The sequence below is a fragment of the Daucus carota genome, chromosome 1, assembly GCF_001625215.2.
Source record: "Daucus carota subsp. sativus chromosome 1, DH1 v3.0, whole genome shotgun sequence".
Taxonomy (NCBI): Eukaryota; Viridiplantae; Streptophyta; class Magnoliopsida; order Apiales; family Apiaceae; genus Daucus; species Daucus carota.
The window spans coordinates 6,954,860-6,977,085 of NC_030381.2; the positions used below are offsets into that span (position 1 = coordinate 6,954,860).

Genomic DNA, 22,226 nt, shown 5'->3' on the forward strand with positions numbered 1-22,226 from the left:
GAAGAAATCAAGCAAATTATCACTCTGATACGTCCAACTTATCCACTGTCCCATATGAGCAGTAAAAGCTTTAAGATTTTCTTCTCTCCAGCCCGGCATGGGCAACCCCTTACATTCCAACCAAGCTGTTCTAGTTATAACATCATCACATTCTTCATAATTTCTGATCTTGCAGAACCAAACTGATAGATCAGTTTCCTCCAAAGCCTTCCAGTTATCTTCTTTATTTTTTCTGATGAGAAACTTTCTTTTCGAGAGCGAGTTGACTTTGAAATTGTTGAGCCCTATATCATCTAGCTTTCCCTGTAAAGCTTCAACAGATTCATCAAACCAGGTGAAACCTATCTTACATTTCCTTAAGGCTTGCTCCACCTCCACATCAACTTCCATTTCTGTAAACTCAAATAATCTTTTCCCGAAATCCGACTGCTCTTTTTCCGAGTCCATCCTGTCCTTCTTCACCTCCTTAGTTACTTTTATGCCGCTCCATTCTCGACTATTCTTAATATGATCTCCTTTGTTGATTGTCATACTTAACCTTCTCCCCAAGCCCTTACACATCTTGGCATTGTTAATTATTGCTCCCGCTTCTAACTCACTTATTGTCTTGATAAATCCATATCTTTTACCTTTGGCATCCCTCTTTCTTGGCAAAACAATATCAACTATTTCCCCACAAGTTTGAAATAGATTCCACATATCTTTCCCACTTGTTTCATCTGGGATGTTATGAACAAATATAGTTGCATACTCCGTGACTTTTGTATCCTGCTTACTCTTAAACTTCTTCTTATATGTAACTTCTGTCCATTCATTTTCCTTGTCATTATTCATCCTGCTCTGCTGACCCATATCCTTTCTCCATTGCTGACCCCTGAGGGCTTCACTATAAGTCAAATTTTCCTCGACCTTTCCTTTGGATTCCTTGTTCACGCCCTTCTCTTGATTCTTTGCCGACATTTCTTCAATACTTCTCCAATGTATTTGTTCCAAAGCTTCATTTATTGCACCTTGATCACCCCAGTTTAACTTTTCCAGTATTTCCCTGTTAACCCAAACTTTATGTGCCCAGATGAAGTCTGTTAGTTTTTTCTCTTCCCAACCCCTCCGATCACCCCTCCTCGTCGTAGATCTTCCAGGTTGAAATTCAAATTTTGAATCATAGTGTAATATTTGATCATAGTGTAATAGTTTTATATCGTTATAAATTTAAATTTATAGAAAGCACAAGTCATTCATATGATTTAATACAACAATGAATATAAATATAATAAAATATAAATATCTATAATCTAGAGCACACCCAAGTGACCCACACGTACAAATGCGAAGCTAGTTATTAGAGTATTTATTAAAAACTAAAAGGTAATATTTGAATTTAAGGTTGAATCCAACCGGCTTCCGTCCAGTATTAGCGCCAAAAAAACACACATACCTCGTGTAGTCCGTGCGGATTCATCTAAAAATCAGTTCAAATTAAGAGCATGCGTGGGTAAGTATTTTTTCGAAATTTGAGAATTTATTTTTTAAAAATATATATATATATACCCTATATATTGATTTTAAATATAAATATTAATAAGATGTTGTTTATTTGTTATTCAACAAAAATTTGAGATTTTATTTCAGAAATCTATTCCTTTTTCTCCGAAAATAACTTCTTGCCCAAATGACCCTCAAACTTTAAATTCTCACCGCTGGATCAACCCATTAAAGCTCCGCTAAGAGTCCATGGAGCTCCGAGAAATACCCGCCTCCAAAATCGAGGTGTTGCTCTCTCATTCAAACAAGTCCGTGAGTTTTGCCAAAAACTCCATACCCGAAATCCCTCGACCCGACCCATTTCCTCTGCAGATGATGAATTATTTTTCGAAGCCTATTGAATCTCCTGGCTCAAACTCAAAAGCTCCATCAAGCTCCTTGAACAGCAAGTAGTTTCAGTTTGCTAGATATATGCATGCATGTCTTTCGGTGTTATTTAATTATTCATATTTTCTGCTAATATTTTATGCTAGAAGATTTATTTATTTTTGCTAAGTTTATTCGCATTTAGCTCGGTTGAAGTTTATGTTTCCTAAAACTGTTAAAGATTGAGAAATTTCTTGACGCGACGAGCATACTTGTTGTATGAAGCCTGCGATTCGAGTAACTTTCAAAAAATATGGAAGGCGGTTTAAAGTAAAAATAGGACATAGGCGTTTTGTAGTTGAGGTCAACTTTTCGGGCTGAATTTTTGAATTGGTGGAGCTTGTAAAGAAGCTCCTTATAAGTTGAAAATTTCATACATTTTCTAGTTATAACATACATTTTTCAACTTATAAGTTACTTATAAGCTAAGCCAAACACCACCCACCTTTAATTATGCAGTATTTCAATCGTGGAAGTAAAAATAGAATTGTGGTACACTTCCATTTTCGATGTTTTTTTATGCTAGCTGGTACGGATCCAAGCTATCCTATTATCCTGCCTGAAATCAGATTAAGAAAATAGATGATTAAGACCTAGCGATGTAGCTTTTATATCCTAAAGATGTATTCTATTGGATTATAACTGTGTAGATTAGAATTGACATAAATTTTTGGCCAAGTAAACAGGTTATGAATTTCCAAGTACAGTATAACAATTGAGCTCTGGGAAAGTGTACAGCAACTAATAGAAGATGATCCTGGTTTAGCTTAAACTTGCTTCTGCTCAGGGACAGAAGCAAAAACCTAAACTAGGATGGGCTTTACAAGTATTTTCATGGGCCAATGTTTGCCAAAGTGTTTCAGAAGTTAAATTTGAAAATTTCAAGTTGGGTACAGCAGAGTCACTATTGACTATTGACAAATTATTCATATGATCGATCTTCACTTGTTGAAGATTGCTTGGCCTTCTCTGAGGTATATGGTGACAAGTCATCAAAAGGAATCTCATCGGCTAGTCCTAGTGCATGTAGCGAACAGTTAGAGAGGCCTCAAGAGCTTACAAAGATGAACAAAAAGAGGGCTAGACCTGGAGAAAATTGCAGGCCTAGGCCAAGGGACAGGCAATTAATCCAAGATCGCATTAAGAAGCACCGTGAACTTGTATTAAGCCATTTACCTGTCATATAGTTTTTGTTTATTGTTTATACGATGTGCTAATATGTATGATGAATACAGCGCAGTATTGATTCTCTTCTGGAGCGAACTATTAAGCACACGCTCTTTTTGCAGTGTACCACCAAGCATGCTGTAAGCTACAGAAATGTGCTGAATCAATGTAAGTAAGTAATTTCTAGACTCATCTTGTCTTTATTCATGTGTATACACTTATTGACCACCATTTCTCGGCAATGCTCACAATCATTCAATTAATATGCAAGCACACAGTTTGTAAAACCATTTTCTTTCATGATTACCTCGTCCTTTGTAAAAGAGAGAACAGAGTATTTACTTGCTTATTCTTTTGCAGTTGATTGACAAGGAAACTGGTGTACATGCATCCTCTAAAATGAGCAGGGCTCAAGCTGGGCAATGGAAGTAGAAAGTCACTTGAGAGTTTTTCCTATAATGATAGAGAATATCAACTTGAGTGGGCAAATGCTGGAAGAGGTAGTTTTTCGAGATTGCGAAGGCAATCAGGGGCTTGGGTATGACAATTATAAAAGGTTCTGCAGAAGCCTGTGGTGGAAAAATATGGTATGTTTCGTTGCTGAGGTATTCTTCTACTATTGTTGAAATATTATGATACTTGATATACATAATTATGTGTCTAAAAAAAGTTTGTGCTCTTTTCTTTTATTGACTGATAAGTATACATGATGTACTATTTGCAGGGAGTAAACAATAGGAATGTTCACCGGATGGATATATTATGGTCACTTATGCAGATATTGCAACCGAAGATTGACGTTTAGGTGCTGCAATGGATACTCTGCCATTACTATGTAGAAGAAAAGTTGTTTCAGTAGCTTGGTAAAGATCACAATTTTGTTGGTAAAGGTCCGTACTGGATTCAGATTTTAAAATACGTTTGATTTGTGATTAATTGTGGAGTTCGGTTGAGAATTTGTGTTGATTAGCTTTCCATGTGTTAGCCAGCTCATCTCTAAGAGATGTGTATAGATATGAAGTGGTTTGCCACCACTATGCCGCTGCTACAAGTGGATATGACATGAAGTTGCTGATTTGTTTTTGTTTTTGTTCTTTCTAGTCTGTTATAGGACTTAACTTAGCCTGAGAAATACTTTATAATGATTTGGTGATTTATGCATGACTAATGACTAATAGGTAGGAGGTAATCTACTCAAGGCTAGCCGATTAAAATTCTGGCACCGGCACATTTAACTATAAAGTTCAAGCCAAACACTTTTAGGTTCGACCAAAAATTGTGAAGCTCCAAACTCAATCGGATCAGTCCAATATTTTTTTCAAGCTCATGAATGGTATGTTTTGCTTGGCTTGAAAACTGTTTATTGCATTAGGTTATAAATATTGTATTCGATTTCACTGTAAATTGATCTTGATCTGAACCAAAATTACGTTTCTTTGATGCTATGGTGGACCAATCATTTGCTCTATCCTTTCCACTTTCTGCAACTTAATTGTATCAGTACTGCTTCCGAGACTCGCAAGAATTCATTTTACAGGATTAGATTCATTGAATACTTCTGATACATAACAATTTGAACAAGATACTTTACATAATGGTCCTGGTACATCGAACACAGAGACCGGGATTATAATGTTTATCCAGGAACTTGTTCAGAAATAGCGCGATGATAGGAACATAAGAGTTTTATCCTAGGTATTTGACCAAATAGGAACAATACATCCAACAAGATCATTTTTAGGTCTGTCTGATAGTAATACTCTAGTACTCGGTGAGTTGAGACATTTTTGCAGCTTAAAGCGAGGAAGGACAGATGGATCTATCTGAAACTGGTACGATAGACCTAGTAGCTATGTGGAGAGGAACAGCTGAGGTATTCATATGATATCGATATAATGACTTAGTAATTAAAGTTATAACGTAGTTTGATTTTCAGATAATGACAAGTCATCACTTTGCTGCAGCTCGAAGTGAGGAAGAGCTGACGAACCATCAAGTCCTTTGGATTTGTAGTAAGCATGATACTCCTTGTGGCTCGTTTCTCTGTATATAGGTGGATTCTTTTCGGATAGTAACTCCTGAATTGGCCGGTATGGTCTACAATAACTGGCAGTACCTGGGTAGAAGAAACACGCTGCTGATATTCTGGGACCAGCTCTTCCAGCTAGCACTCTGTGTTCGACACTTTTAAACTTGCCATTGCTAATTAGCTACACATGCAGGAAGAAGATTAGTCCTCAGTACTTAAATCTGAACTGATAAGTTGACACAAAACTCGTCGTACCTGCATCAAATCTCCAATGTTAGCTATTAGTGCTCCGTTTATAGGATGCACGTCGATCCACTGAGTATCATGAAGGACTTGGAGGCCTCCGATACTATCTTGAAGAAGGATGGTAAGGAAAGATGGGTCTGAGTGCTTGGTTGCGCCTAGAGTCAAGTCGGGTTCTGGGCAGAATGGATAATAGTGGCACACAAGAGATGCAGTTTCCATGCAATCAATACTTGCAAGGAAGTCACTTCTGATCCCCAGTGCTTCTGAAAGCAGCTGAGATAGTGTATCCTTTAGTTTAATCAAGCTCTTCATATAGTTGCCTATTGCTTCCCTGCACAAGTGTACAACTTAAACTTGGAACAAAGCACTCTGTTAACGGAGAAAACTGGTAGGTTAACAAAGATGAGGTTCGCGGCGTGGATCAAGATTTCTGTTGGCGAGAATGTAGGAGATGGTTGGTTGTTTGTTATGGGGTGGCTGCAATTGTAAGCAAAGGGTTCAAGATTGCTAACTGGAATAGCTCTCAAGAATGATCGATGCCTACAATCTGCCTACGTACCCCTATTTATAGGGGATCAAGCCGTTACGTAGTTCTTTCTCCTAAGAGACCCACGTGGGCTGGGCCTCCCCTTCTAGAATCTTCCTCCCGGAAGGGGCCCAATACGATGAGGCCTAGCCCTTTAGGCTTACCCCAAATGCAAGGGCACTCTCCTACTCCCCGACAGGGACAACCCGCCAGACTACAGAGATAGGACCTCCCAGGGTGTCTTCTTCTCTATCCTCTACCTCCCAAGGAGGACAACTCCCCAGACTACAAGGTAGGGTCTTCTCGATGTAACAATGAGATCTACTCATGTTCAAGAGCGTCCCCCTAAACACAAAGTACCCCTCACTGCCCTTCGGAATTATGATAAAAATGAACTTTCCTCAGCAAGTGGGCGCGCCTAAAGATAGGGCGCGCCCTATCTTTTGACAGGGTCACCGTGAGGCTGGATTAATCTTGACTTTCCTGGTCCAAATAATCTTTCTTCTGTGGGCTCGGCCCATTTAATTGATCTTGATAATTTCGTATATAACAACTACCCCCCAGATCTTGGTAGCATTGAAAATGTTGGCGAGATCTTTCTGTCTTCTGTGAACATCTTTCCTCTTCCTATTTAACTCTTCTTCACTTTACTTCTGTACGTCTCCTAACAAATCTGGGCGCAACTAGATTGGGCGCGCCTTGTGTTGCCGACCGTTGAAGCCCTAATGTAAACAGCTGTTTTCCACTATTTTCTGCTATTTTTGATTTATTATTATTTTTTATTCCCCTTTTCACCCGAGTATAAATACGGGTTTCTTTTTCACTTCTTCATTTTCATCTCTCTCTATTTTACTCCAGAAAAACTTCTCGCCGCCGTTTCTTCATTTAAGCTCGCCAGGACACGTTACTGCTCCGTTTTCAATTCTGAAGCCAGCCCATTACTCTCCTCAGCTTAAGGTACACATTCCTTCCTTCTTTTTGTCATTTTACCGAGTATTTTGTCAGATCTAAGCATGTGACTTTTCATTTGCTCCGTTGTTCTTCAAGAACTTTACCGTGTATATATATATATGTATTCGATTTTGACCTTGTTTTGATATCTTTTGATTTTTGAAATTATGTTTGTAATGCTTAGATTGCCCGTCGTAGATTAGGCGCGTTGTGTAGTTGCGATATGTAATTCCTCGTTCCTTTGTGGATGCATCCCATAGGGTTGTAATTGCGCCTTGTAGTTCTGTTAAATCCCCCCTTCCTTATTTTCATATGGCGCGTCCTGTTTTGAGGCGCGCCTTATATTTGCTTTTGTCGCCGCTCCCCCTTTCATGAAGGCAGAGTACTCGTTCATATTGTTATGACTGTAGCTTTTCTGTTCCTTTGAATCTTCCCTTCCCTTTTTCTTTTCTACACAGGTTTCTTATGTTATTCTATTTACTCTATACATTCTTCTTCATCTATTTTATTTTCATCTTGGCGCGCCCAGTTGTTACAACTTGCTCCTTTCTTTTTCTTTTGCAGCTGGCGGATCTGGGCGCGCCGGGTATTCTTTCTCCTATTCCTTTGAGATCGCTTCCCACACCTGTAATACTTATGGCGGAGAGTGAAGCCTCGTCTCCTGAACTCCCTGAGAACGATCCTATTGATATAGAAGAACTTTTAAACCAGGACGAAGGGGATCTTCGAGGTGTTCCTTCTCGAAAGCGAACTGTTGACGAACCTGAAAACGAATCTGATGTGGAGGAGGAAAGTTCTGATGAGGACTCTGCGGAAGCCGACGCAGAGGCTCAGGCTGAAAATTTCTATCATTCTCTGAATGACGAGGATGAAGATATTGAGGCGCGCCCAGTTTCTCCTCAACCTTCTCCCAACCCTTATATCCATCCCCAAATATCTGATCGAGAGTTGGACTTTGACTGGGATGAAGAGCATGAGATTCCAGAAGCGGCTAAGGCTAAACGACGGAAAAGAGCTGGGAAATTGGCCTGTGTCGGCTTATCTTCAACAGCCTCCAATGCTGAAATTAGGTGGTGCTTAAAGTACTATGACTTAGGCTGCTTGTGGGCGCGCCCTCATCCTGAGATGCGCCCTCATATTTTTGACTATAATCCTCGTTTGCGGATTCCAAGAATGGTGCTTACACCAAAACTGGTGAGATTAGGAATAGGCTTTCCTTTACACCCCTACTTCAGATCTATTTTGGAATGGTTTGATATTGCTCCCATCCAGCTTTCCCCAAACGGCTGGAAACTTGCCATTGCCTTATATATGCTATATCGGGATGTCAACCAACGCTCTCCCACCATGCTGGACCTAAGTTATTTCTTTAGATTAGGCGCGTCCAGTATTGGTTATTTTTACCTGGTAGTGAGGAGATCTCATAATTCTACTGGCTGGTCTGAGGGCAAAACCAGCAATGAAAAGAAGTGGAAGGAACCTTTCTTCTATACTTGGCCTGAGTATGATAGGGTTAGAACGCAGTTCAATTTGTCTCCCAGTAAGTTGCCTTTACTACTATCCTTTGCCTTCTTCTCCTTTACTTTAATCTTGGCGCGCCTTATTTATTTATGATGTGTATTTTACTCTAGTTGAGAGAAAACAACTTGTCTTATCTGGGCGCGCCCAAAGGCGAGCTGATAATATCTCCAACCTTCCTTATGAGTCAAAGATTATTAATCATCTTGTCACTACCGATCGCCTGAAGGAATACGGTTTTCTTAGTGAGGCTGTGGGGTCTATATGTTCGTTTCAGGATTTCTATGGGGGTCGCCCTATTAAGAGGAAGGCAACAGAGGTTGAAGAACCTGCTTTTGAGGACGAGGAAGCTCCTTATGATGAAGCCTCAGATGATCAGGGCGCGCCTGATTATGGTAATCCTACTCCTTTTTCCAACTTCATTTTTCCTTTATGTTTGGCAATGTACTATGTATTGATGACTTGTATATCTGCTATTCACGTTAATTTTATGACTACTACTATACTGCAACAAATGTGCTTATGCCGGTTTTACTGATGATCTTTCTTCTGTCTTTTTTATTTCAGACATGTCTCTTCCAAGTGGCTTTGGCGTAAACAAGGGGCGCGCCCAAACTGCTGGCGCGTCTAGTTCTAAAATTTCTCAGAAAGCATCAATAAGCCAACCTATCTCAAAACGGTCGCCCCCAAAAAAGCAGGAGTTGGAAAAACGCAAGCCTAAGACTACTGACCAGGATTCAACTAAGAGGCTGAAAATGACGGAGTCTTCCTCTGTTTTTCCCTATGAAGCTCCAGTTACGGCGGCGGGTGACTGGTTCGCCAAGATGGCAGATGTTTATCTTGGTCCTGGCCGCTTTAACAATTGGCAACAGCGAACTGGTGATCAGGCGGCAGAAGCTTGTAGGCGCGCCGCAGGTGAATTATTTTTTCATCTAACGTGCAACCCTTCTGACACAGAGAAGCTTCAGGCGAGCCTAAATGCTTCTAAAGAGGAGAATGATAAGTTAAAAACCCAACTCACCAATGCTGAAGGGGAAAAGTCTGAGCTAGAAAAGTTCAAGTTGAGGGCCGAGAAAGACATTTCCAGGTTGAGAACAGATGCTACCAACCTACGAACTGACCTAAACCACACATCTCAAGAACTTACAGCAGCTAGTGAGAAAGTTGTTAAATTGGAGAAGCAAGTGGAAGATCTCCAGGAGCGACTAGGCGAGACAGAAAGATCATCCTTTGCAGCTGGATTCCGAAGTTTTGTAGCTGGCTTTCTTGCTGTGGACCCTGATTATGACTGGGGTAAGTTCATTCCAGCCACCAGGAATTGGGTGGCAGAATTTAGAGTCGAGGAAGCCAAGGCAATTGAGGAAAAGAGGTTGGAAATTGAACTGGAAGTTGCCGCTATTTCTGCTAATGCCTTCCTGGAACAATCATCTCCTCAGGATGTGGCGCGCCAAGTGGCTGAAGGCTCGCCCAATGTTACTGAAACAATTCCTGTTCCTCAACTTACTGAAGGTGAGACCCCTCAAGAGATCCCAACCATTCCCTCCTCCCAGCCTGGGAATTTAGATTCTTCTCAGGATGCTGATCAAGTTTAAAGTATTTTCTATATGCACTTGCTTTGTTTGCGGATAATCATTCGGGCGCGGGACCCTGTAACCCTGCAAGTTGTTTTAATTTGGTATAACTTATGCAACTTATTTTGTTTGATATTGGGGCACGCCCCTTCCTTTACTGAGTCTTTAGTTATTTATCTTCCTCTGTTGAGCATTTTCTTTTAAGTAACTGCTCGCTTACTTGTTCTCTGCTTTTAATTACATAGAAATCATCCCTGTCATACTGTGTTATTGAATATGGCGCGCCGTATGATCTGGCGCGCCAAATCTTGATACGCCTGTGACCTTGAAATGGCAGTTTATTCGATTGGCGATGATTGTTCTACTGGCCCCTTCTTCCTGCAAGCTTTTCTTTAATACTTAACTTCCTTTTACTTTATTAGGATATGGCGCGCCATATGTTTTGTCTGGTGCTTCAATTTTCCTGTGGACTTGTCTTTTTAACTCTTTTTATTTGAAAATAATAAGGAACCAAGTTGATAACAGGGGGCGCGCCTTAAAATGAGGCGCGCCGTATGTGTGTAAATGGCAGAATAAAGCAAACTATACTAGTATCATCATTTCATCAGTAGATCAGCAAACACATTCCATCTTCTATTGTTCTCAACAATTACAGGTTGCTTCTATTGATAATATTTCTTTAAGTGCTCAGCATTCCATGCCTTAGAGATGGGCTCTCCTTGCATGTCTTCCAAGTAGTATGCTCCTCCAAAGATCTCAGCCCGAATGCGGTAGGGTCCTTCCCAATTTGCCCCGAACACTCCATGACCTGGCACTTTCATTCCTGGCATCATCCTGCGCAACACTAAGTCTCCCACCTTGAATGGTCTAGGCTTAACTCGACTGTTGTAGAATCGGGCTGTCCTTTGTTGGTATGCTGCCAACCTAACTTGCGACTCCCTTCTGACTTCCTCCAGCATATCTAGATGTAGCCTCTGGTTAACAACATTGTCCTCTTCTTGGAAGTGGTCTCTCCTGAAGGAACCTGCTCCGACCTCAACCGGAATCATTGCTTCACAGCCATAGGTTAACATGAACGGCGACTCCCCAGTGGTTGTCCTTGGCGTAGTGTTGTATGACCATAGTACCATTGGAAGCTCCTCCGGCCAATCACCTTTCTTTTCTTCCAACTTGGCCTTCAGCGTGTGTTTAATGATCTTGTTGATTGCTTCAGTCTGTCCATTGCTTTGTGGATGGTACACAGCTGCAAAGTTTCTCCTTATATTCAGGTCATCACACAATTTCTTCAACTCTTTGCTGTCGAATTGTTTCCCATTGTCAGATATTAGTTTGTATGGGATACCAAATCTGCACACGATTGAATTGAATACAAAACTTGTTATCTTCTTAGCAGTAATGGTTGCTAGAGGCGCGGCCTCGGCCCATTTTGTAAAGTAATCAACTGCCACTACTGCATACCTGACTCCTCCTTTGGCTTTTGGAAGCTCTCCAATGAGATCTATCCCCCACAAAGCGAATGGCCATGGACTGAGTAACTGAGTCAGACTTGCTGCAGGACGAGATGAATATGTGGCAAATCGCTGGCACTTGTCACAAGCTTGCACGAACTTGCTTGCTTCACTCCTCATAGTTGGCCAGTAGTATCCTTGCCTAAGGATCTTTAGTGCAAGTGAACTACCCCCCGAGTGATTGCCGCATATTCCTTCATGTACTTCCCTTAAGATATAATTGCACTCTTCCCCTGCAATACACTTCAGCAACGGCTGATTGAACCCTCTCTTGTACAAGACACCATCATATATTACAAATCTTGCTGCTTTGTATCTGAGACTTCTGGCTTCCTTTATATTTTCTAGGAGTTGACCCTCCTGGATGAACTTAAGTATAGGGGTCATCCAAGTATCCACAATCTCCTTTTCTACTTCCATCAGATCTCCTCTAAACCAGGTGACCTTCTGTGCTTCTGACACACTTGGCTTCTCTTGAACACAGAATTGGATAGTTCCCAATAACTTGGTGTCCCTTCGGGAACTGGCCTTGGCCAAGGCATCAGCACCTTCATTTTTCTCTCGAGGAACCTTTTCCAAATGTACCTCTTTGAACTTCTTCATCAGTTCTTGCGTATGGGTCATGTATAAGTTCGTTCTCCAACCCCGAGCCAAGAACCCCCCATTTACCTGGTGGACCACCAACATGGAGTCACTATACACAATAAGGTTCTTAGCCCTCATTTCCACAGCTAGGGCTAGACCATTGATCAAAGCTTCATATTCTGCATCGTTATTGGTTGCGGGGAACCCTAAGTGGATGGCACTCAACAATCGACACCCCCCGGGACTAACCAAAACTATACCGACTCCAGCTCCGTCAGAGTTGACAGCTCCATCGACATGCAAGTTCCACCAGGTGTCATCTTCTACTAAAAGACCTTTAATGGGTTCAACAACTGGACTATATGGTACTATTGCCCATTCTTGAGCATCATCCTCAAACTCCAATAAGAAATCAGCCAGGGCTTGGCCTTTGATAGTAGCCCTAGGCTTGTAATCCAAGTCAAACTGTCCTAGCTCCACAGCCCACTTCATGAGTCTTCCCGTTGCTTCTGGCTTGTGCATAATCTGACGGAGAGGGTACGAAGTTCTTACCTCAATCTTATGTGCCTGAAAGTATGGACGAAGTTTCCTTGCCGCTAAGACCAAGGAGTATACCAACTTTTCCATGCTAGTGTATCTTGTCTCAGCATCCAGTAGCCTTTTACTAACGTAATACACCGGGAATTGGACATCCTTTTCCTCCTTTACAAGAACGGCGCTGACCGAGTATCTTGAGACAGCCAGGTATAAGACCAATGTTTCCCCTTCAACGGGCTTGGCCAAGAGAGGCGGCTTTCCCAATTGTTCCTTTATCTTTTGGAAGGCCTCTTCACATTCATTCGTCCATACGAACGTCTTTCCGGCTTCCTTGATTGCTTTAAAGAACTCTTTGCATCTGTCTGAGGACTTAGACACAAATCTATTCAATGCCGCTATCCTCCCTGTAAGGCTCTGAACTTGCCTCACATTCTGAGGAGACTTCATATCAAGTAATGCCTTGATTTTTGCAGGATTAGCTTCGATCCCTCGATGATTCACCATGAACCCCAGGAATTTACCAGACTCAACCCCAAATACACACTTCTGGGGATTCAACTTCATCCGATACTTCCTAAGTATGTCAAACATTTCAGACAAGTGCCGAATGTGATCTTGCGCCTCCTTGGACTTGACCAACATGTCATCTACATAAACCTCCATAGTCTTACCAATCTGGTCTTTGAACATCATGTTTACCAGGCGTTGATAAGTTGCACCAGCATTGATTAGTCCGAATGGCATCCCTATATAGCAATACAACCCCCTGTCTGTTATAAATGAGGTGTGTTCCTGATCTGGCTCATGCATGGGGATCTGATTGTATCCTGAATAGGCATCCATGAAACTCAGCAAGGCATGTCCGGCTGTAGCATCCACCAACTGGTCTATCCTTGGGAGTGGGAAACTATCCTTTGGGCATGCTTTGTTTAGATCTGTGAAGTCCACACAGGTTCTCCACTTCCCATTAGGTTTCTTGACAAGGACTGGGTTAGCCAGCCATGTAGGATAGAACGACTCCTTGATTAGCTTAGCACCCAACAACCGGTCAACCTCTTCCTTTAGTGCTTGGGCCCTTTCTCCACTAACGGGCCTTCTCTTCTGTCTCATCCCTTTCTTGGTAGGGTCGATGTTTAGATGGTGGCTCATTACCTCTGGGTCGATTCCTACCATATCGGCATGACACCAAGCAAAAACATCCAAGTTGCTTCTTAAAAAACGGATAAGGCTTGCCTTCATCTCTCCTTTCAACTTAGACCCTATCTTTAATATTTTGGCCTCTCTGGCTTCTCCAACCTGGATCTCAACAGTATCCTCAGCTGGACCGGTCTTGGTTGGCTCTAGGGGCAGCCTTGGGTCTAGATCGGACTCCTCTTTGGTTCCAGATGTCTCCCCTTTCTCCCATATAGAACAGGGCTTAAGCTCTGCATCTGAATCTACTTCCATTGGTTCTTTCCCTTTTGATTGCTCGAGATTATCTCCTTCATCAGGAAATTGGACGAAGTAGGTCATATTGACCTCCCCACCCGTGTTGGCAACAAGGGGTTCTTTCAGTGCTTTACTCTTTTTGAAACCTTTAAGAGATTGCAGGTAACACTCTCTGGAGTCATATTGGCACCCCCTCACAACTCCAATCCCTCCAGGTGTTGGGAATTTCATAGACAAATGATATATTGATGTGACCACTCTCATTTCTTTCAGTAACGGTCGCCCAATAATGGCATTGTGTGATGAGTCGTGATCCACAATCATAAAATCCATAACCTGAGTGGCTGAGCATGTTCCTTCTCCTAGAGTTACCGGGAGCCGGATTGTCCCTTTCACCTTTACAGCCTCTCCACCGAATCCATAGATGTAGACATCCTCAACTTTCATGTCCTTATCAGGGAGGCCAAGCTTCTGGTAGGTGCCATAATAAAGAATGTTGACAGAGCTTCCGTTATCAACGAGCACCCGATGAACGTTCATTGGACCAATACGAAGGGCGATCACTAGGGCATCGTTGTGAGGGTGGTGAACCCATCTGGCATCTTCTTCTGAAGAGGTAATGTCAATGGCCTCACCTCTAAAGACTTTAGGCGGTCTAGATGACAAATTATGTATATTAGTAAGGGGCCTACCTTTTGCTTCCTTTGCATATCTCTCCATAGCCCTGGTCCCCTCACCGGCCAAATGTGGCCCTCCGAAAATGACATGAATGCTTCCTTCCTTAACGAACTGGATGTCCTCTTGCTTTCCCCTCTCTTGATCACCAGTATAGCCAAGCCCCCTTCTGTCCTTGGCTCGAATATCTCGTCGGGACCGGGCTTCTCGTACTATCCACTCATTGAGCTGGCCTTCTTTGATTAGCAACTCAATCTCTTCTTTCAGTTGTCTACATTCATGGGTATCATGCCCGGTTGATTCATGGTATTCACAGTACTTGTCCTTATTCTTGGCTTGCCAAGAATTTAGTGGAGCTGGCCTGCGGAAGAGTCCCTTGTCACGATTGACTTCAAAGATGTGATCGATTGGTGCGGCAAGCGGTGTCCAGCGATCTTCCCTTTCTTCATGATCTCGAGGAGGTGTATAGTTTCTTCTATACATGGTGTTGACCCGGTTGGGGCTTCGTCGCCTCCCCCTTTGTTCTGGACTTGGGGACCGGTCCCTTCTCTTTTGTCGGGCCTTACCAGGGCTTCTCTCATTCTTTCGGCTCTCAGCCAGTGACTGTTCAACATTTTTGTATGCCTCCGCCCTTGCATATAAATCTGCCAGAGACTTGGGATCATTGCCTTGCAAGTGCTTCCAAAAATCAGTTCCCACTCGAAGCCCAGCCACCAAGAAGCTTTTTAATGTCTCATCAGTGGCTCCCCGAACATTGGATGACTCTGCATTGAAACGTTTGAAGTAGGCATGAAGAGTCTCTCCTTCCTTCTGTTTGATATTTGCCAGAGTGGTGACTGGTGGAGCATACTTGACGGTTGCCTGGAACTGAGTCAAGAACATAGTCTGCATACTTGTCCAAGAAGTGATGGATGCTGGTTCCAATTTCCGGAACCACTGGTAGGCACTATCTCTGAATGTGGCCGCAAGAAGTCTACACCTGACAGGATCCGGTATCTGGTAGACACCCATCTCAACATTGAACCTTCCAAGAAACTCTACGGCATCTGAGTTGCCATGAAACTTTAAATCGGAAGTAGTGTTTCTGTAATTGGCTGGCAGCGGAGCCTCTATCACTTCAGCGGAGAAAGGCGATAGGGCTTGGCTTGAGAGAGATGTTTGGCTTCCGTCGAAATGTGCCAGGAGTTTCCTTAGGCTGTTGATATCAATAGCTCCGATGCCTGGAATGGTCTGAACGTTTGGCTGTGACAGAGTCATTGATGGTGGTGTTCCGGTAGTCATGAGATCGCTTGCCGTGGCAAGAAGATTGGATTGATTAGCGTGAGTCTGAGCAGATGGGGGCGCATTGGCCTGAGATGAGGCTTGAATATGAGGATTGGCATGAGCATTGGCCTGAGACGAGGCTTGGATGTGTGGATCGGCAATGGTCTGATCAAGATTTGCCTAACCATTCATTATTACATATTCTACTACTACCAGAACGAAATATAATATAACTTTTACAATAATTTACAAAGAAGAGACAAGAAAAGAACCTGATGATGAGTCTTTCCGTTGCCCGGAGACGTCGCATGCTCGCGCGTTCCTCCCTGACTCTGCCGTCCTTCAAGCACGATCGGGTCTTGCTCCGATCTTCCTCCCAAACCTCGGGGTTCTTGCGATCTGTCATAGCTTCTTGGGTCTGATCCATGCGGAATCTCCTTCCTATGTCCTTCTCGACCCGTGCCTGCCGTTCTTGACCCGGCGTTCGCATATTCAGGTCTGCTTTCAAGATCTTTGATCAGGGCCAAAAGATCCGCCCTACTGACTCTCCCTCGGTATCTTTCCGCCAGAGCGCTAACATCTCGACTAGCCTCCTCCAGATGGGCGGTCGCACGTCTATCTTGCGGGGGTCTTCCTCCGTCCCGGGCGCTCTCTCCTCCGGCATTAGTCTGGCCGCCTGACGCGAATAAGTTTCGTGGAACGATCACAGCCCTTCTATCATCGCGATGGCCAGACTGACTTTCCTCTTCAAAGGGCTGCTTCCCGGAACGATGTGTTCCGGGAACAAGGGACTCCAGTTGAGCCACTCGCTCTCTGAGCGCTTGCTGTTCTCTTGCTTCGTTTCGCAAGTAGTGCAACTCCTTGAGTAACTCCTCGTTGCTTATGAATACCGGCGGCGAGCCGGAGATGGGGCGTCTCATAACGCCGGACTCTCCGTCTGTTATGATGATTGCTCTGTCCTGGGAGGCATTCCCGACCGGCGTGTTGTCGACGGGAGGGTTATCGCCTATCCCCGATCTAGGATCGGGGGGTTGGTTCCCGCCGGGCGTTGTCTCGCCGTGATTCGACATCTTTCTCCTTGATGGAAAATCTTGAACTAGCCCCTCCTTCTAGCGCCAATTTGTTAACGGAGAAAACTGGTAGGTTAACAAAGATGAGGTTCGCGGCGTGGATCAAGATTTCTGTTGGCGAGAATGTAGGAGATGGTTGGTTGTTTGTTATGGGGTGGCTGCAATTGTAAGCAAAGGGTTCAAGATTGCTAACTGGAATAGCTCTCAAGAATGATCGATGCCTACAATCTGCCTACGTACCCCTATTTATAGGGGATCAAGCCGTTACGTAGTTCTTTCTCCTAAGAGACCCACGTGGGCTGGGCCTCCCCTTCTAGAATCTTCCTCCCGGAAGGGGCCCAATACGATGAGGCCTAGCCCTTTAGGCTTACCCCAAATGCAAGGGCACTCTCCTACTCCCCGACAGGGACAACCCGCCAGACTACAGAGATAGGACCTCCCAGGGTGTCTTCTTCTCTATCCTCTACCTCCCAAGGAGGACAACTCCCCAGACTACAAGGTAGGGTCTTCTCGATGTAACAATGAGATCTACTCATGTTCAAGAGCGTCCCCCTAAACACAAAGTACCCCTCACTGCCCTTCGGAATTATGATAAAAATGAACTTTCCTCAGCAAGTGGGCGCGCCTAAAGATAGGGCGCGCCCTATCTTTTGACAGGGTCACCGTGAGGCTGGATTAATCTTGACTTTCCTGGTCCAAATAATCTTTCTTCTGTGGGCTCGGCCCATTTAATTGATCTTGATAATTTCGTATATAACACACTCCAATCCAGAAAATATTTTTGAAACTGATTTTCAATTTCTCAGAATATTGTCAGAATATTTCAACTTAAGCTGATTTTTAAACTCCGATAGTGTCAGTGAAGCCTCTAATCACGTCTGGGATTGAGAAATTGTATCCTTCTTATATATTTATTGTCTTGGTAGGGGTCTTTTTACTCATTTTAGCCTGTAATCCCAGAACTCAAAAATCATACTTCTTGGATAAAGTCATAAATTATGAGTAAGTTGTGCCTTTATTATTAGCAAATTATTTAAAATAACCGAAACTGTGTGATATTGCTACTTGCTAGTAGAGATATTAGTACAAAATAGTGAAAATATGGAGTTTGAGTGACCAGGATTTTTTTTTTTATAGAGATTATATTTTACTTCAATATATAGTTACTTGACTTTTTGACAAAATTGTTATTTTTTTTAAAATAACTTAAAATAGAAATATATGATTAATATTAATTTAAAATTTTCTTTTGAAAAATGGTTTAAGCAATGCTGTTAAAGGACTTACAAAATATGTGTTAAAAAGTTAAATAATCTATATCTTTTAATATATATATATATAGGCCAACATTCCAGAGAGGGACTCCTCCCATGAAGTGCGCCACTACAAATCATCAATTTTATTATGAATTCTGTTATAGAATACATATAAAACGTGATTCTAATATAAAATATTATAAAATATATCTATTTTAAGTAATTTAACACTTAAAATTTGATTAAAAAAAGTATATTTTCGAAACTGATTCTACAACAGAATAATTCTGGATGATTATTATTCTGTTATAGAATCATGTTGAGATATTGCATAATTTTAGATGATCTTTTGAATAAAAAAAATTGTATAATTTCGTTTTCGGTTTAATAATCAAAATTTGCAATTATATTTCATAAAAAATATAATAGAATATATATTATGTATATATTTATAATGGTGTGCTACGTAACTCCATATAAGAAGGTATGCTATAGAGAGCTACCCTATATATATACACATAATATATATATATATATATATATATATATATATAGGCAAGTGCTCAAATACAAACTCCTTAGTGTACAAACGTACAAACAATCACTAAATGACTTGAACAGAATCATTAAATGATTGAACAGAATCACTAAATCTACTAGGGGGGTCTGATGGAGAGATAAGGGGAGGGGAGCACTTACGGGGCGGCATAGCCGAGTGGTGGTGCAGCGCGGCCGGCGGCAGCCGCGACGCCGGCGCGAGGGCAGTGCTAGAAACACGATTGAGGGAGATGAGAAAAGCAGTGGTGAATGTTTGTGTTTGTGTGTGTATAGCACTAATCGGTGAGCGAACAACCAGAGAGAGAGCCGCTGGCAGTGGTGGTGGTGGTTGGTGGTGGTAAAAAAGAGAGAGAGAGAGAGAGAGGCGCTGGGCAGTGGTGGTTGGTGGTGGATGGTGAAGAGAGAGAGAGAGTGGCGCTGGGCAGTCGTGGTGGGTGGTGGGTGGTGGGTGGTGGTGGTGGTGGGTGGGGTGGTCATGGTGGTGGTAATTGGAGGTGATTGTGGTGGCGGTGGTGATGGATGGATGTATGTATTTGTTAAATTAAAATCTGCTAATCACTAAATATTAGTGTCATAATCACTGATTTGTACGTTTGTACAGTAAGGAGTTTGTACTGGAGTAAAACCATATATATATATATATATATAATATTCTATATCTTTGCAATCTTAATATATTTTGTATGAAAATATATTTGTAATTACTTTTCTTATAAAACATGTCTATTCTCCCTCCTAATACTTTACACTTTTTGTGTTTTGGATGTCTCTATCAAACAATAAGCTTCTATCATATTCTGCTAAAAAAAAAAAAAAAAAAACTTCTATCATATAAATATTAAATTCATCCCCTACTTTCATTTATTTTTTCAAATTTATTAATAAACACTCATTGATCTCATCATTATCCACTTTTATGTCTAAAGAAATGAACTTTTCTTTCTCTTTCATATAATTTTATAAAAAAATTCAACACTTTCTTCTTTTTTTTTTTGTCAAGAACGTATTAACACTTTTTTTTTAACCTTACTAGTATGTAAGAAAATGAGATAAATGGGAGGAGTATATGATTTCTTAAATAATGAAGTGATGATTTTCATATAACTCGATCAACAACTGCATTCTATCATAGTCGATTTAAATAAGTGAATAAGATTGTTATTCAATTTTGTTGTGATTTATTACTAAAAGTATGAACTTCATAGTGAATTAAGATATAAATTTTGTAGGTATCATCAACAAATTTATATTAAATCAAGCATCCCGAATAAATTCACATGGAGTCGGAATTAATGGGTTGACCTCTCAATTTAAGATTTATCATAAATTTATTCGAAATTAGAGATTTTTTGATAGGTGGAGAATTTTTAGTCAAATTAATGAATGAATAAATTTTTTTATTAAGAATTAATATGAAATTTTTTGATAAATCAGGAATTTTAGAACACCGCCGTAAATCAATGATTCTAACATGAAAATTCTATAGGTCCTTTGCGTGCTATAACTTAATAAATAGGAAATTCATCAATTAAAATATTGTAAAATGCCATGTCATTGAGCTTACATCAATTTATAACTTTTTTTGATATCCAGTTTGATAGTACTCTTTTAAATAGATTGATTTATTAGTCAGCCAGGACTTTCTTTAAGAGATAGTTTGTGAAGTCTTATTATAGAGATTTGAGTGTATATTAGGTTTTGAAATTAAGTTGGCAGTCATGGTTATGGCAACTCAAAGAAGAGATTTTTTAACTTTAACTTAAACAAACTCATCATAATCTACCTGCAAACAAGTGGCAAGGCATCTGAGTCCAGCAAGCCATCTTCAAAGCTGCAAGCAATGGAGTCCCTCCAGTTTGCTGCTTTGGAGACATGAAGATCTCCGTTGGAGTAGTACCTCACTTTTTGCTTAGGATCACGCGAGTACCATCCCATCTTCACTTCATTTGCCTGCTCATGAAACTGCTTGATGCCTTGTATCATATTTTCCATCACAGTCTTGGTAATTCCATGATTAACCATCTGAAAGAATCCCCATGTCATTGATGCCTTGCAGATATGGTTCACCACTTCTGCGCGGCGACAACAACTCTCAAGGCCTTGGAGATCTATCACTGGCATCTCAAGCTGGCTGGCTGAGATGTCTGTGGTGGAGATTGGGTTTTGGAGGTTTTCTGGGGAGTGAATGAAGATTCTTGGGATTTTGACAAGTCCTGAGTCTAGGAGGCCTTTGACTCCACACTTTGTGTTATCGAATTCTTTCACTTCTTTAACCCTGTCATAATCAGATGGCTGCTGCTTACAAGTGCTGCTGCCTAAAACCTCCATTTCTACTGATGTTTAATTAAGCTTCCTGGATTAATGGACTTGCTAATAGTATAAGAAATTGTTTTGATACCTACGGAAAAGGAAGATATATATGTCTGCAGACAAGCTCACACTAACTTAAGAGAATAAGAGCAACTCGGTACACAACTAGAGTTGCTTTTGCAGCTATTATATAGAATTAAAATTACAAATACACTTGAGGACTTTTCTCGTCTCCAACATATATCAGAAAATATATTTATTGAGTTATAATTAAATTGCAATACATGTATGTACAGTCAATTGCTCAACTACAACCCGTAAATACAAAAGAAATCATGCAATATTCCACGTGATATCACACCCATCCTCTGTATGTCATTTAGACCTGACAATTTGGTACACGACACCGTCGACACGAAAACACGACACGAACACGACATGAAAATTTTGGGTTTGGTTTTCAATATTTGGTACATGAACACGAAAGTACACGAACACGAAAAATACACGGTATTATTAGTGTCGGGTTCGGTTTTTAATATAAGTACACGAACTAAATAAATTAATATAAATTAAAAAATATATTATACTTATTTATATATATTCTTTAATCAATTTCAGTTTTGTTATTTCATTTATGTTATCTTATGAATTTATTTTATGTCTAATCTATTGTTTGTCACAGAAAAATTGTAAAAATATTAGATTTATTGTGAAATCCGTGTACTTTCGTGTACAAATGTGTATTTCGTGTACATTTCATCCGGACTGTTCGTGGTACACGGAAGGTACACGAAATTTTTCGTGTACTTAAGTGTACGGTTCGTGTTGACACGAAATAATTCGGTTCGTGTACGTGTTCCAGAACTGGTACACGAAATCGAAACAGTTCGGGTTCGGGTCTAGGTTGCAGTACACGATAACACGAAAGTACACGACACAAACTGTTTGCCAGGTCTAATGTCATTACTCATTCCTACATAACATCACCCATCTATGACTCATCCCCACCTCATTCAATTCATCTTGCGTCCACAGAGTTTCGCCATATATATTCTGGTTAAACAAATTCACCCCAACCCTGTTCAATCTAGGCCCATCTCCGCATCCATCCCCATCC

The 22,226-nt window shown here is 41.2% G+C and overlaps 1 protein-coding gene across 1 annotated transcript; it reads right to left on the reverse strand.

Moving 5' to 3' along the window:
• Nucleotides 1-4,600: 4,600 nt before the first annotated feature.
• On the reverse strand, nucleotides 4,601-21,314 carry LOC108205757 (1-aminocyclopropane-1-carboxylate oxidase homolog 1). Its single transcript, XM_017375853.2, has 3 exons — nucleotides 20,580-21,314; nucleotides 5,360-5,681; nucleotides 4,601-5,285 (listed from the first exon to the last, which is right to left on the reverse strand). Exons 1-3 carry the CDS (start codon nucleotides 21,122-21,124, stop codon nucleotides 4,989-4,991), a joined length of 1,164 nt encoding a protein of 387 aa, XP_017231342.1. The 5' UTR covers nucleotides 21,125-21,314; the 3' UTR covers nucleotides 4,601-4,988.
• Nucleotides 21,315-22,226: the final 912 nt, after the last annotated feature.

Coding starts and splice junctions, on each gene's coding strand:
- LOC108205757 (XM_017375853.2), bottom strand. CDS start 21,124: ATGGAGGTTTTAGGCAGCAGCACTTGTAAGCAGCAGCCATCTGATTAT. Junction 5,682..20,579: donor GCCTTGCCACTTGTTTGCAG/GTAGATTATGAT, acceptor ACACTTGTGCAG/GGAAGCAATAGGCAACTATA. Junction 5,286..5,359: donor ACATTGGAGATTTGATGCAG/GTACGACGAGTT, acceptor CTGCATGTGTAG/CTAATTAGCAATGGCAAGTT.